Consider the following 15,423-nt stretch of genomic DNA (forward strand, 5'->3'; position numbering starts at 1 on the left):
GTGTGTGTGTGTGTTTTAGACTGACTCGGGGTCAGTGTGTCTGAGCTGCTTCGCTGCATCTCTTCACATCCTGACATGAAAAGTGGGATTTATCATTTATTCATGTTCCCAGAGCGGAGACAGATGGTCTGACCGGCGGCGTGATGTCATCTGTCATTAAGACGTTACTGTAATCACACACTCACAGATACACACCTACTGACCTCTGGGGATGAATGAAACCGCTCTGAGCCTGCAGCTTAGTTCCCAGTGAACGATGGTAAAACCTCTCTGGTTAGCTTAGCTTAGCATAAAGACTGGAAACGGAAGGAAACGGCTAGCCTGGCTCTGTCCACAGGTAACAAACCCACCGGGCAGATCTCAGTGATGACGTGATGACGTTACATCTGGTTCATTTCACCTGTGCTGGAGTCTCTGTGTCTCTCTGTCTGTGTCTCTGTGTGTGTGTGTCTCTGTCTGTGTCTCTGTGTCTCTGTGTGTGTGTGTGTCTCTGTGTGCGTGTGTGTCTCTGTGTGTCTCTTGGTGTGTGTGTGTCTCTGTCTGTGTCTCTGTGTGTCTCTGTGTGTCTCTTGGTGTGTGTGTCTCTGTGTGTCTCTCTGTGTGTGTGTGTCTGTCTGTGTCTCTGTGTGTCTCTGTGTGTGTGTGTCTGTCTGTGTCTCTGTGTGTCTCTTGGTGTGTGTGTGTCTGTCTGTGTCTCTGTGTGTCTCTTGGTGTGTGTGTGTCTGTCTGTGTCTCTGTGTGTCTCTTGGTGTGTGTGTCTCTTGGTGTGTGTGTCTCTGTGTGTCTCTTGGTCTGTGTGTCTCTGTGTGTCTCTTGGTCTGTGTGTCTCTGTGTGTGTGTGTGTCTCTGTGTGCGTGTGTGTCTCTGTGTGTCTCTTGGTGTGTGTGTCTCTGTGTGTCTCTGTGTGTCTCTTGGTCTGTGTGTCTCTGTGTGTGTGTGTGTGTCTCTGTGTGTCTGTGTGTGTCTCTTGGTGTGTGTGTCTCTGTGTGTCTCTGTGTGTCTCTTGGTCTGTGTGTCTCTGTGTGTGTGTGTGTCTCTGTGTGTCTCTGTGTGTCTCTTGGTGTGTGTGTCTCTTGGTGTCTCTTGGTGTGTGTGTCTCTTGGTGTGTGTGTCTCAGTGTGTCTCTGTGTGTCTCTGTGTGTGTGTGTGTCTCTGTGTGTCTCTGTGTGTCTCTTGGTGTGTGTGTCTCAGTGTGTCTCTGTGTGTCTCAGTGTGTCTCTGTGTGTCTCTGTGTGTGTGTGTGTCTCTGTGTGTCTCTTGGTGTGTGTGTCTCTGTGTGTCTGTGTGTGTCTCTGTGTGTGTGTGTGTCTCTGTGTGTCTCTGTGTGTCTCTTGGTGTGTGTGTGTCTGTGTGTCTCTTGGTGTGTGTGTCTCTGTGTGTCTCTGTGTGTCTCTTGGTGTGTGTGTCTCTGTGTGTCTGTGTGTCTCTTGGTGTGTGTGTCTCTGTGTGTCTGTGTGTCTCTTGGTGTGTGTGTCTCTGTGTGTCTCTGTGGTCAGAGAGTACAGGAAGTGGTTCTGTAAGTACAGCTAAACTGTGTCAGACCTGATTAAACATTTACGTGATGGAGATCTGGATCGGGCCCAAATGTTTCCCATGATGCTCAGGGGTCCCCTGCAGCACTAAACCGTCTCCCCGCTCGGCCAGAAGTTTGTGGACAGCTGTCCGCGTCTCTCAGTGACTCCGTGTCTGTTAACCTGCTGCAGGGATTTAGTCCGTGGAAACCACGTATCTCCAAAAGGTCAGGCGTGTTGGGTTTAACGGTTTCTTTCTCCCAGAAAGGAACTTCGTCCTGACGTCCGTCTGAAGAATTCAAACTCAAAACACACGGAGATACAGGGATTTTATTTGGCAGGAAACAAACTACATGATACAATCTGTAGTTTATGTGTTTTCTGATGCGGCTGCAGCATGACGTTTGTTTCTAATCTGCCGCCTCTGTGGAGAAGCTTCAGTTATTATGAGCGGTCACTAGTTTTTCTTTTAATATTTGTATTTTCAACAGATTCTATTACTGATGGTTGTAGAACTCTAGACCAGGATCAGGAGTCTCTGTAAAGGGGAGAGTTTAGACACCACACGTCTTTTTCTTTGTCACTTTTTAAAGGATGTATTACAGGTATGATCAGGTGAGGAGTGATTGACAGCACAGTGGATCAAACTGTTTTAATCTGTCTTTAAATATCTGTAGACATTAAACATATTTGAACTAACTGCATCCTTCTTTTCAGGAAACGTAATGGGGGCTTTAAGGAGGCGCTGCTGATGAAGATGCTGAAAACAGAAACCCTGCAGAAGAAGAAGGAGCGTTTGATTTCTCCTCCCAGCAGCTGACAGTCTGCTGCTGTTATTAAAACGCCTTTAAAGGAGGATTAGCAGCTCTGAATGCTGATGAGGCCATTTGGGCTCATTCCCACCTCCTCCTCCTCCTCACTCCTTTTTCTCTCCATCCCCTGTCCACGGGACTCGTTCTCCTCTTTCTTGTTGTCTTTCTCTCCTTACCTCCTCTCTCCCCCCTCCCATCCCCATTCATCCTCCTCTCTTCTCTCTCTTCTCTTTCCTTCATCTCCTGTCCTCTCCCCTCTCCCCCTTCTGTCCTCTCTCTCCTCCTCTCCCCTCTCCCCCTTCTGTCCTCTCTCTCTCCTCCTCTCCCCTCTCCTTCTCCTCTTACTCTTATCTCCTTCTGTCCTCTCCCCTCTGTCCTCCTCCTGTTGTCCTCTTGTCTTTACGCGTGCCAGTCACCTGCCGCTCCCTCCTCCTCCTGACTTCCCGTCGTCTTTTCGGACTAAGTGTTTTGTGATTGGCTGTTAGTGAGCGGGTATAAAGGGGAGAGGACACCGGGACACTCTCTCTGAGGGCTTTTTGTTGTAGAAAGCTCATTAAAGCGTGTCCTCCTTCAATAAAGACGCGGCTCTCCATTAATAAACTCCCGCTCGGCCCGCGTGCGTGGCGGCTGAAGCCAAACTCTCCTCCAAAAGAAAGAAAGAAAGAGCCAGAAAAAAACGCGTTCATTGAGTCAAATCAATTGAAAAAACATTTGCAAATCTGCCATTATTCCGGGATTTTCTCTCCTTTCTTCTCCTCTGTCTCTCGGGACAAAAGCGCGCAGCCTCCGTGTTTGGCACGGAGCCGTTACGCGCGGAGCTCCGGGGGAGCGGGGCGGGCGGAGAGCCGGGGGTGAAGCCGCTGGAGGAGCGCGGAGAGCTGGCTGGAGGAGACACCGAGCCGCCCGGAGGGTTTCTGAGTTCATCCGTTTAAATTCCTCAAACATGAAATGTAATATGGCACTTTATATTTTCTACAAGCTGCCAGGTTCCCCATGAAAAATATAGAATGACTGAAACACATTCACAGTAATATTCCATTTACACTGGGGCACTTTCTAAAAGCACAATATGTTCAAAATGTTCTAAAAAATAGCAACAACAAGTGAAAACGCTTTGAGAAAGGTTTGCACAGTAAGAAATGGAATGCAATTTAATTTTAATGTAGCAGAAACAAATGTGAATTGTCCAAAAAAAAAAAAAACCTAACTTAAACTAAAATCAGGCAGCTGATTATGTTCAGTTGAATTTTGTGTTTCTTTTATATAATTAAAGACATTCCCACATTGGTGCAGAAAATGTCTCCAGAATGCTGGAAATTAAGTCAAACTTTGCTGCAGGAGGAACCAAAGAGCCCCACTCACACTGCGCAGTGAATACTGATTCAAAAATAGTATTAAAATATGTTCTGATCTTGTTCTCCTGAACATCACTACACCCCTAATCTGAGCTCTTACCGCAACACAAAGTGACGCCTTTGTTATAAATAATAATATAATATTTAACTGCAGCTGAAAGATGAAATGTTTTAAATGTTTCTGCAGGTTCAAATCTTTTCTTTCTTTTTGTCTGATGAATATTTTAACTGTGCAGTGACTTCAGAAGGCTGGACCAGAAGAATCTGCTCTTACTCCAGTCTGTAAAAACCCAAATCATCCTACGAATCATAAAATAAAGTCTAAACATAAAACACAGATTCATCCTCTGTTATAATCAGATCTCACCTGTTTCAGATTCGTTCAACAGCAGCAGAAACATTTTTATTTGACTCAGATATGTGAACTTGAATTCAGTCAATTTTGCGCACAAAACGTTCAGAAAATCATCGTTTATCTATTAAAACCAAATTAAATTAATTCTGATGTTTCAGCCGACAGACTGGTGACAATAGAGTGTGTGTGTGTGTGTGTGTGTGTGTCGCGCTCACGAGTGTCGACAATAAATGTTTAAAAGCTCATAAATACAGATCAGAGTGAAAGAGAATAATAATCCTGTTGAGAGGCGACGGGAGGAGGAGGAGGGTGAATGGAAAAGGATGAAGAAAGCAGCTGTTGTCTTGGTAATCTGTCCTCTAATCTGTTTTCCTGCTCTGTCACTCACACTGCTGCATGCCTCCTCCTCCTCCTCCTCCTCCTCCTCCTCCTCCTCCTCAGCTCACATTCCACTGCTGAAGATTTGACTTTATTTTAAATTATTGTAAAAACAGACAAAACATCAAGCTGATCTGAGTCTGAATGAACTCGTGTTGTTTCAGCTCCTCAGTGAAGCTGAAGGCCAAACTAATATCATCACCCTGAGTACTGTACACACAAATACATGTACTGTGAGTACTGTACACACAAATACATATACACAAATACAAATATACATATATTGTTTACCTAAATACTTAACAAGTACATGTACACATGTACTCCACACACATATTGTCTGCAAATTAACTGAATAAAAAACTTGATCTCAGAGACCATCAGGGGGGACAGAAACCATCAGAGAGGAAAGAGACCATCAGAGAGGACAGAGACCACCAGAGAGGACAGAAACCATCCGAGAGGACAGAAACCATCAGAGAGGACAGAGACCATCAGGGGGGACAGAAACCATCCGAGAGGACAGAAACCATCAGAGAGGACAGAGACCATCCGAGAGGACAGAAACCATCCGAGAGGACAGAGACCATCCGAGAGGACAGAAACCATCCGAGTGGACAGAGACCATCCAAGAGGACAGAGACCACCAGAGAGGACAGAGACCATCCGAGTGGACAGAAACCACCAGAGAGGACAGAGACCATCCGAGTGGACAGAGACCATCCGAGTGGACAGAAACCACCAGAGAGGACAGAGACCACCAGAGAGGACAGAGACCATCCGAGAGGACAGAAACCATCTGAGTGGACAGAGACAGGTAGGCTGTGACCCCCTGATCTGAGCAGAAAACCTTTAATTGTGTACATTTATTGTTTAAGTTTTTAGAAAACCCAGAGACCACAGTAAGTAAACCTGCAGGGTCCTGGACCAGGTCTCTAGCTGCTGGTCTGAGCTCCGTTCTGTTATTGTTTTCTCATTAAGTCCTAATTGGGTGTCTCTATGGAGTCACGAGCCAGAGCTGTAAACAGAGCCAACAGCGCGTGCACGACCTATACCCCCCTCCTCGCTCCCATGCCCCCCCCCCCTTATAGAAATGTTGGAGGAGGTGATTACGGCTCATTACAGAGTATATAGACCCTCACACACACCCACTCTGTGTTTCAGCTCCAACACTTTCTACACTTGTTTTATTTCCATCAATTAAACCGTTTGAGACCTTCAGCGACTTTATCTTCTATTTTATATCTTATTTATATTTAACTTGAATTACATTTACAACAACACGCGGAGCTTATTGCACCAAGTCTCACAGAGGTTTTTGGATTTTTTTTAAAAGTTGTGTTCACCTGCAGGACTTTTCCTCCTCCCGTTTCCTGACACCGGCTCCCGCTGCAGCTCCTGCCCGCCCCCCGGCTCCTCCCTCCCGGCCATGGGCTCCGTGCTGCCCGGCTCCTCGCTGGGCCTGAAGCCGGGCTTCAAGCCGCAGCAGCCGCTCTCCCTGGCGGACATCATCACCTCGGACATCCTGCACAGCTTCCTGTACGGCCGCTGGAGGCACGTGCTGGGCGAGCAGCACCACCACCCGCACCAGCATCACCTGCAGCACGAGGACCGCAGCACCGCCCCGAGCGCGAGCCCCAAGACCGCGTTCACCGCCGAGGTGCTCGCGCAGTCCTTCTCCGGAGGTCAGTGACGACACTTCAATTAACCAGTTAAATGTAACTTTCACACCTTTGATATGAAGTCAGTTTCACCTTGAATTTACCTTCAGATTAGAATTTAGGGATCAATAAAGTCATCTCATCGATATTTCATCTTTATTCCTCATAAGTCAGACTGAGGAGCTGAAAAGGAACATTAAATATTTTTCTTCACTGGTTTCAGAGGGAAAAATTATTATAATTAATATATTTGTTTATAGATTTAGTTTCTGCTGAATTTACTGATGAAGATCTAACAAAATATCGACCATCTTATAAAATGTGAGTTGTTTCATGTTGAACTGCAGAACAGAATATGTAGATAAATTATCACCGTGACCTCAAATATTGAAACGCTTTTATGCTTTTAATTTTAGTTTGAATTTATTAATAATCCTTAATTAGATTATGAATTGATTCTACTCCCTCATCAGACTTTCAATACATTTAGGGATTTTTATCAAACTGGCTTTTATTTCTGAAAACTGATCAGTTCACACGTTTCTGTCTATTTATACAGTCCTCATCAAACAGATAAAACGTATCCAGCTTTGAATCCAGTTAATCAATTAAACTGATCGGTTAATTTAGACCTATAGCTATTTACATATTTGGTAATAAAAAGGTTTAATCTGTTGCCTGTTTAGACAGAAGCCTAATAATTATTCATTAATTATCACAACAGTTATCAATAACCGATCAAACCGTTTGAAAGCCGTGGTCTGGGTCAAATTGAGTCTCCACGCACGCGCCACCGGCGAAACTCTAAATAAATCATTAAAAATCTTATAATTAACGAACCACTTAATTAACCAGCCACCTGTTGATCGTTAATTAATCCGTAAAAATGTCTGAACGTGTTGCTGATGTTAATTGATAGGCTAATAATTCTGCGTGTTTGAAGCTCAAACCTTCAAAAACGCAAAAGAAAAAAGAAAAATAAAGCTTCTCTCGCGGCCTTTTTCCCGCGTCTTTGATTTATGTTTTTTAATTAAATTAGTGGAATTCGTTTCCGTTTTCGATAAAATTCGTTTGGAACAGTTTCAGAGGAGCCGTGAGATCTTGGACCTGCTGTTTGGATCCTCCCGTTTCATTTCTAACGGATTATTTCTGGATTATTTCCCTCTGCGGGAGTTTAAACCCGCGTTCTGCTTCTTCACGTTCCTCCTGATGGCATTTATGAGGTTTTTTTTTCTTCTTCTCCGGTTTTAAATTCGGATAATCCTCCAGCACTTTTATCTCCATTTAAACCTACTTGCTCCTTTATGTCAGGAGCAGTTTCAGGCTTCTTCCATGAGCGTGACACTGCTCTGACATTTCTCTGTGTCTTTTTTCTTTTTAACTTTATAGTATTTCATTGTATTTTTCTTATTTCATATATCTTGTCCGGAGTCTCCTAGACTTTCTCTTCTGTTCTTCCCCCCTCTGTTGCACATAAATAGGCTACTCGGTTTAAATTATCTTTCCTCCTAAAAGCCGTCATGAATTAAGATTTCTCTTCTCCGGACTCAGCGGGCAGCAGCGGGGAGTTGTGCACACACAATGCCGGTATTGAAAGGGGAAAAAGAGCATTTAACCTCCGTCTTTATCTTTGCCAAGGCTGTTTTTTGTTTTTTTTTAGCTCAGTTTCATGCTGTTTTCACTGTTTATGGGAAACTTCAGCACCTAAACATCATGTTTGTTTCCTATAAAACTCACAGAACAAGGCTGCAGCCTCCCACACTGAGCATTTATGATGCAGTTAAATTTGCTAAAATTTAAATGGAGTTCAGTCACTTTCAAGAGGTTTTCTTTGCTTTAGACCTTTTCTGGTTTCAGTCATCAACCAGGAGAAAATCAAACTGGTTTAAAAAGTGAAAATTAATAACTGTATTTTTATTTTATTTGTCTTCAGAAGTCCAGAAGTTGTCGAGTCTGGTTTTACCCAGCGAGGTGATCATTGCTCAAAGTTCAGTCCCAGGTAAACCCTTCCTCCTCTCTGTGTTTTCAAGGGAGATGAGAGTCATAACATCTGTGTTTGTTATATTGCCATTGAGATCTTTTTTTTATTGAGCATTAAAATTACAACAAAATGTATTAAATATCCCGTCATGTAGTTCAACATGTTTTATCAAATGTTATCACTTTATTTGTATGAATTTCCTTTTCACTTGTGTATTTGTGTCGTCTATAAATGGATCAATGTGCAGTGATCTACTTGTCCATTTTAAGATAAATATTAAATAGGCCTACATAAAATTAGTATTGATAATTTACAATGCTAACTGGCCTGGATCCAGCCGCCATTACAAAGCAGTTTTCTCTTCAGTGTCAGTCAGAGATGAGAATCAGCTGCAGATCTGTATTGTGAGCGGTGTTGCGTGAATGATTGTGGGCTACATGTAGTTTTAACACGGTTGTGTCTGAGTGGCAGATGAAGCTGATGTTCCTGTATTAACACCAGTGTGTCTTTGTGTTGTTGGATTTCAGGAGAAGGTTTAGGTATTTTCTCTAAAACATGGATTAAAGCAGGAACAGAGATGGGACCATTCACCGGACGCCTCATCTCACCTGAACACATCGACCTGTACAAGAACAACAACCTCATGTGGGAGGTAAACAGACATATATGTGTATATATATATATATATATAATATATAAAAAAAACTTTTCAATGCCACATTCATATTTACAACATTTGTCAGAAATCTAGGAGCCACATTGCTTCCAACTGACCGACTAGCTAACAAAGCCAGCTAGGTGTTTAACTTAACTGGTGTAGTTCTAATTAGCCACTATTGGTAACTATCTAACTGCCTTAACTGAACAAACTGGTTAAGTGAATGCTAGCCAGGTAGCTTGCTTGCTCACTAGCTAACTAACAAACAACTTGCTGACTCATAGCTTGCTACCTAAATAACCGACTGGCTGAATTGTAGAGTGCAAGTTAACTAACTACCTAACTAGCTGACTCACTGATTGCTGCCATCCAGCTCCCTAGCCAATCATTTAACCAATTGACTGATAAAGCGCAAACTAACTAGTAACACAAGTGACGTTAGCTGTAAAAACGTGTCTGACTCAGTGTTAGCCAGTTAGCAAGCTTTCAAACTACAAGCATACAAACTACACATACCTGGTTCTGATTCTTAAGCTTGCTAGCTTTTTCGCACACTAGCTAAGTGAACACCTAACAAGCCTTTTGGCTAATTGCTATTCAGACAGCTAGCTAACTAAATCACTAAATGCGTGGCTGGCTGGTTGGCTATCTGTAACCAGCTAACTGCCTGTAACCAGCCTGCCTAACTGGCGTACTGACTGTTAGCCAGCTTGTTTGCTAACTAACTGACCAACTAATCACTGACTGTCTAACTGACTTGTTGCTGTACACTCTTTAGCTAATTAAATAACTGACCAGCTGAATTGCTGATTGTTAACCAGCTAAATAAACTGACTGGCTGATTTGTAGCATGCTACCTTACTAGCCACAGGCTGTCTAACTGAATTGTTACTATACAGTCTGATATCTAAGTAAATAACTGACCATCTAATTAACTAGCTATAATTTGCCAACAACTTGAATCTAACTCACTGGCTTAGTGTCTGCTAGCTAGTTATCACGCTAACTAAAGGGTCAACCACCTAATTTTCTGACTGAATGTCTGACTAAGTGGCTTAGTGACTGGGTAGCAACAAAACAACAAAAACTGAACAATTAACTACCTATTAACAGTAATATTCTGACTTACTACAAGTGACTACCACCAATGACTAACTAGCTAGTTATTTAACTGCGTAGTTTGTTTTATATGTATGTTTTTTTAAGTTTCTATTTGAAAAACCAACCAGTAAACAAGAAACCAGAGGCCTGTGCAGAAATATAACAGGATCTTCTAAGACATTTTTCCTCTCTCTCAGGTGTTTAATGAGGACGGGACGGTCAGGTACTTCATCGATGCCAGTCAGGAGGATCAGAGGAGTTGGATGACGTACATCAAGTGTGCGAGGAACGAGCAGGAGCAGAACCTGGAGGTGGTTCAGATCGGCAGCAGCATCTTCTACAAGGCCGTGGAGGTCCGTGAACGCATCACCTCACCTGTTTACTTCAGCAGCATCAACTTCCACTTTTTCCCCAGCTGACTTCACTCTCCCACCAAACAGAACACAAACATGTTGTGGTGTTTTAAATGACATTCATCTGGTACAAAAGCCCTAAGCGACCATCCATTCAAATATTTTATATATATATATACGTTTTTCCTTGAGAACAGGATAATTTTCTTGTGATCTCGAGATAACAAAGCAGTGGATCAACACAGGGGTCGGCAGGAACGTTTCTTAAAGGTAATTTCAGCGTAGTCATTAGAGAGCTAAGTTGACGGACCACAGGACTTACAGTCTTTGGGTTGTGTGTTCAAGGGACTTTTCAATTCCCATCATTCCCAGGCAGAGGATATTCTTGCGCGTCTCGTTCAGTGGAATCCATTTAACGTTACAGATTCCCGGACAGCTATTTCAGAACCTTTGAAATAGCCGTCGGGAAATGATTGGATTCCCCTGAATCTCTTCATAACAACTTTGCTGAAGAGGATAATAAAAAAACGGTAGCGAGCAAGAGTAGAAACTGCAGTCCTGTGCTCCAGCAGCTGAGATAACCAATCTCAGTGAAATTCTCTGAAATCACCCTAAAGAAACGTTCCTGCCGACCCCTGTGTTTTATTAGCTCGAGATCACAAGATAATTACCCCGTTATCACAGGAAAACAGAGTAAAAAAATATATTTATAGATAAAAATATTTGAAGGGATGGCCGCTTAGGGCTTCCGTACCTAAGAAACAGTCGAAACACAAGAAGAAGAGTTACTGATCCAACCAGGTGGAAAGCCTGTTAATGGTTCATTTGTACTTTGTACTTTAAGTATTAAAACTAAAAGCACTCAGGCAGAAAGAAAAATGTTCCCTGTGACTGTACTATTATTATATCACTAGATTATTACTCCTCATGCATTCATGTAAAAGCAGGATGTTACTGCTGTAGTTGCTGAGGTATACAGCTCATGTTGAACTATCTGACTGCAGCTAATGATTTTTTTCATTATGATTTCCTGTGCTGATTATTTTCTCCCTTAATCAATTTACTAAAATTAGTGTGAAATGCCGTCACAGTTACCCAAAGCCCAGAGTCACACCTACACAATACTTTGTTGTGTCTGACCAACAGTCCAAACCTCAACATTATTAACAATCATTTAAATAATTTAAATAATTAAAAAGAAAAGCAGCAAATCTCAAAGCTGGAACCATGAAATGTTTTTAAATGAAAATCTTAATCAAAATAGCTGCCAATCCTTTTTTGGGGGGGTTTAATTCATAACAAAACATATTTTATAAGCTCTTCATATGTTTTGTGACTTTGTAAAGTAACTGAAGCTGTCACATAAATGTAGTGAAGTAAAAAGTAGCATAGCTCCTTGTAGTGGAGTAGAAGTAGAAAGTGGCAAGAAAATACTCAAGTAAAGTACAAATACCTCTAATTTGTAAGCACATTACTTTAGTAAATGTGCTTAGTTACAGTCCAACACTGCATTTAGTATAATAATAATAATAATAATAATAATAATAATAAAATGTGTTTTATACAAGGGAGCAAATTAAAATCAAGAAATTATAAAACAATTTAATGTAAAATCAAGTTTTAGACTACTAGAGTTTAACTGAAGCAGATTTAAATAGATCCCTGTAATGTCAGATAAAAGAAACTGTAAGTCTGCAGAAAACGTCTTCAGGTGTGTGTCGCCCTCTGCTGGCCGAAGGATTTAATGAAGAACAAACCTGAACTGCGAAACAACAGGCGTTCAAATAGACGACTCAGATACACATTCATTAATATATATCATACTGATTGAAAGACAGGAAACATGGTCTTCATGTCCTCTGGTGATTTTTGTTTTAACCTCTATGTTTCTTCTCCTCAGACGATCCCTCCGGACCAGGAGCTGCTGGTCTGGTACGGAAACTCCCACAACACCTTCCTGGGAATCCCTGGAATTCCTGGAGGAGATGAAGAACAGAGCAAGAAGAGCAAGAGCGGTAAAGATGATTGATTTATTGATCTGTGACTTCATCCATCAATCTGAAACTGCAGCAAATCATCTCATAAAAATACACCAAACACACCTGAGAGGGACGGCAGGTCCACACACCTGGCTGCTTTTATACATACAGACTTAATAAAACCTGAAGTGTTTAAATTCTTCTTAGACTGTTTGGATTTTCCCGTCTTTTATTTAAGAGGAACCATTTTATTGCACACAGTACCCGTTAGTAGATACAGTAGATACATTCAGTGGTGGTTTGAGTCTGAACTTGTTGATGAGAAGAAAAATTTAGAACAAACCGGACAAAGTATTCAGGTTTTTTACTTAAGTAAAAGTACTAATACCTCACTGTAAAAATACTCTGTTAGAAGTAAAAGTACTGCATTAAAACAGTAAAATGTACTTAACAAATTAAAAGTAAAAGTACTTATTGCAGAAATAAATGTATATCCTGTGATTCTTATTATTCCTCATGTATTAATGTAAAAGCAGGATTTTACCGGACCTGGTTGAGGTTAAACTATTTTGTATCCGACTGCAGTTAATGACTTTTTTCATTAAGGATTAATCTGCTGATTATTTTCTCCATTAATTGATTGTAAAAACATTTAAAAAGTGGGAATGAGTTGAATAAATTACCCAGAGCCCAGAGTGACACATTCAAAATGCTTGTTTTGTCAGTTTAACCCTCATAAAATAATTATAAATCAATTATAATAACTAAAAAGAAAAGCAGCAAATCTTCACATGAAATGTTTTTACATGAAAATTGTCTTCAACCATCAAAATAGGTGCCGATTAAATTTCTGTCGATCAACGAATGTACCAGCTGTACTTAGCTGTACTGTTGGAGTTTAATTTATAACAAAACATCATATTTTTTAACAACTTTTTATGTTTTATCTGTAAAAATCTGACTTTGTAAAGTAACAAAGCTTTCAAATAAATGTAGTGAAGTAAAAAGTAAAATAGTAAGTGGCGTGAAAAGAGAATACTCAAGGAAAGTACAAGTACCTCCAATTTGTACTTAAGTACAGTACTTGAGTAAATGTACTTAGTTACTGTCCAACACTGCCTCTCTGTAGGGGTCGACCCTCGCAAAGACGCGATGTGTGACATGAAAACGTTTGAGATCCACGCTTTAATAATTATCCAGAACAAAGTCCGGTTTCAGTTTGACATCAGCCTGAAACATTTCTCCTCCTCTTCCTCCCAGATGAGTTCCACACCTGTGAAGGCTCCTCTTCCTCCTCCTCTTCCTCCTCCTCCTCCTCGTCCTCCACGTCCTCCTCCTCCAGTGTGGGCCGTATGCGTTGCGTTATCTGCCACCGCGGGTTCAACTCCCGCAGCAACCTGCGCTCTCACATGCGCATCCACACGCTGGACAAACCGTTTGTCTGCCGCTTCTGCAACCGCCGCTTCAGCCAGTCGTCCACGCTGAGGAACCACGTCCGGCTGCACACCGGCGAGCGCCCGTACAAGTGCCACGTCTGCCAGTCGGCGTACTCCCAGCTGGCCGGCCTGCGGGCGCACCAGAAGAGCGCCAGGCACCGGCCCACCGGAGATGCCGGGGCCGCGGTGGGAAGTGTGGTGGTAGCTCACTCGCCTCCTCCTCACCCACCGCAGCTGAACGCCATGCCTCACCCGGCATCACTGGTTCACCACATCCCCACCATGGTGCTGTGATGGAGAGGAGACAGACGGACGCACCAGAATACAGACAGGCATCTTTAAATTAAACATAAGATTAAATATTTGGACAATCTAAAACCTGACAGTCAGGTGTGTCTCTCATGGAGGAACATGGTGAACCGTCTGGCAGTTACCCAGGTAGCCAATCAGCACATTCGGCTGTGTGCTGGTTGATCACTGATGGCTGCTCCCCCGGTCGGAAAAAAAACAGAGCCAATTAGAGCATTGAAGGCCAGATTAAGAACGGGGACGACATCTTCCTCTGCTAAAAACAGAAAAAGCCTGTTTACTTGGGCTGATTTTTAGCTGATTATGATTTCCAGAACCAGAACCAGGCATCCCACAGTGATCTGGAATAAACAGACCTGCTTGTTTGTTAATCTACTATGAATATGAACAATCTGAGCCTTAAAGTGGTTGTTTAGGTTTTCTGGAGCAAAATATTTAAGGAGACCTATTTTACTGCTTTTCCAGACCTATATTTTAGTTCTGTGACGCCTGTATGGCAGCTTTGCATGATTGAAAGTTCAAAAACACAACTCTCTGTTTTACACTGGCTCTTTATGTAGGCCTTCACTTCAGCCTCTGTCTGAAACAAGCTGGAGATGCTCCTGTTTCTTTAAGGCCCCCCTCTCAAAGCCCACTGTCTTCTGATTGGCCAAGACCTGAAGCATGTTACCAGGCTGTTGTTGTTGCTGAGCAGTACAGACAGACTGAGCGTTGCTGTGCCGTTGCTGTGTGGAGCAAATGACCATATATGGAACAGCGGCTCCGTCTGGCTCCTGGTGTCGTATTATGGAGCCGTTGGTAGAAAAAGCAGTTCAAAACATTCAGAACAGGAGGAAATCTGAGGTTTTGGCTCACAGGGATTTCTTTTAAATACTTTAACCACGTTATTTGAATGTTTGGCCATGTTTGCATTCAACATTGAAGATAAGTCATAAAATATGGAAAAGTATAATAGGTCTCCTTCAAGTACGGCAGCAGAGTTTAAGTTCTTGTGTACAGTCCTTAGATAATGTAATACCACATTTTAGCTGGCAGATGTTCCCAAAAACTTTTCTGCAGATTCATTCAAGTGCTTCACAGAGTTTCTCCATCTCTGGCACCATATTTAGGGCACTGTTGGATGCTAAACTTAGATTCCGGCTACCTGGGTAATAATTTACAAAGAAATCCACAGTCCAACTACGCCTGTTAGCTGTGGTTCACATGATGACATTATCTAAACATAAAATCAATCAGAAGGATCTGAAGTAAACTAACACTTATCAAAACCAAGGACGATTGTACATTACATACACACACACTAGCTGAAGTGTCTCTTCTTCAGGACGACAAAACGCTGAAACTTAAACTCTTGATAGTGATTCATATAACAGTTGCATGATGGGACAGTGTTAGCCTCTGAATCCAGCGTATCATTGGTGTCTCTGAGATGATGATGATGATGTTGTGCGTTGGTTTGCATGCAAATGGTTTTCTGTTAAAGGTTTGTAATGTGTGTGTGCCGCGGTCTGACGCTCCTTCAGAGGAAATTTCT

The 15,423-nt window shown here is 42.2% G+C and overlaps 1 protein-coding gene across 1 annotated transcript; it reads left to right on the forward strand.

The window, feature by feature from the left end:
- The first annotated feature begins 5,776 nt into the window (after positions 1-5,776).
- Positions 5,777-14,571, forward strand: LOC123966884 (PR domain zinc finger protein 12-like). Its single transcript, XM_046042975.1, has 6 exons — positions 5,777-6,096; positions 8,006-8,071; positions 8,581-8,705; positions 10,010-10,165; positions 12,066-12,180; positions 13,405-14,571. The coding sequence occupies exons 1-6, from the start codon at positions 5,841-5,843 to the stop codon at positions 13,872-13,874; spliced, it is 1,188 nt and encodes a 395-aa protein (XP_045898931.1). The 5' UTR covers positions 5,777-5,840; the 3' UTR covers positions 13,875-14,571.
- The last annotated feature ends 852 nt before the right edge of the window (positions 14,572-15,423 follow it).

This window comes from Micropterus dolomieu, unplaced genomic scaffold (genome assembly GCF_021292245.1).
Source record: "Micropterus dolomieu isolate WLL.071019.BEF.003 ecotype Adirondacks unplaced genomic scaffold, ASM2129224v1 contig_14481, whole genome shotgun sequence".
NCBI lineage: Eukaryota > Metazoa > Chordata > Actinopteri > Centrarchiformes > Centrarchidae > Micropterus > Micropterus dolomieu.

Bases quoted from the DNA above. Each gene is read 5' to 3' on its own strand.
- LOC123966884 (XM_046042975.1), top strand. From the start codon at position 5,841: ATGGGCTCCGTGCTGCCCGGCTCCTCGCTGGGCCTGAAGCCGGGCTTC. The intron at 8,072-8,580 runs GTAAACCCTTCC...GTTGGATTTCAG, and splicing joins TGCTCAAAGTTCAGTCCCAG to GAGAAGGTTTAGGTATTTTC. The intron at 12,181-13,404 runs GTAAAGATGATT...TCTTCCTCCCAG, and splicing joins GAGCAAGAAGAGCAAGAGCG to ATGAGTTCCACACCTGTGAA.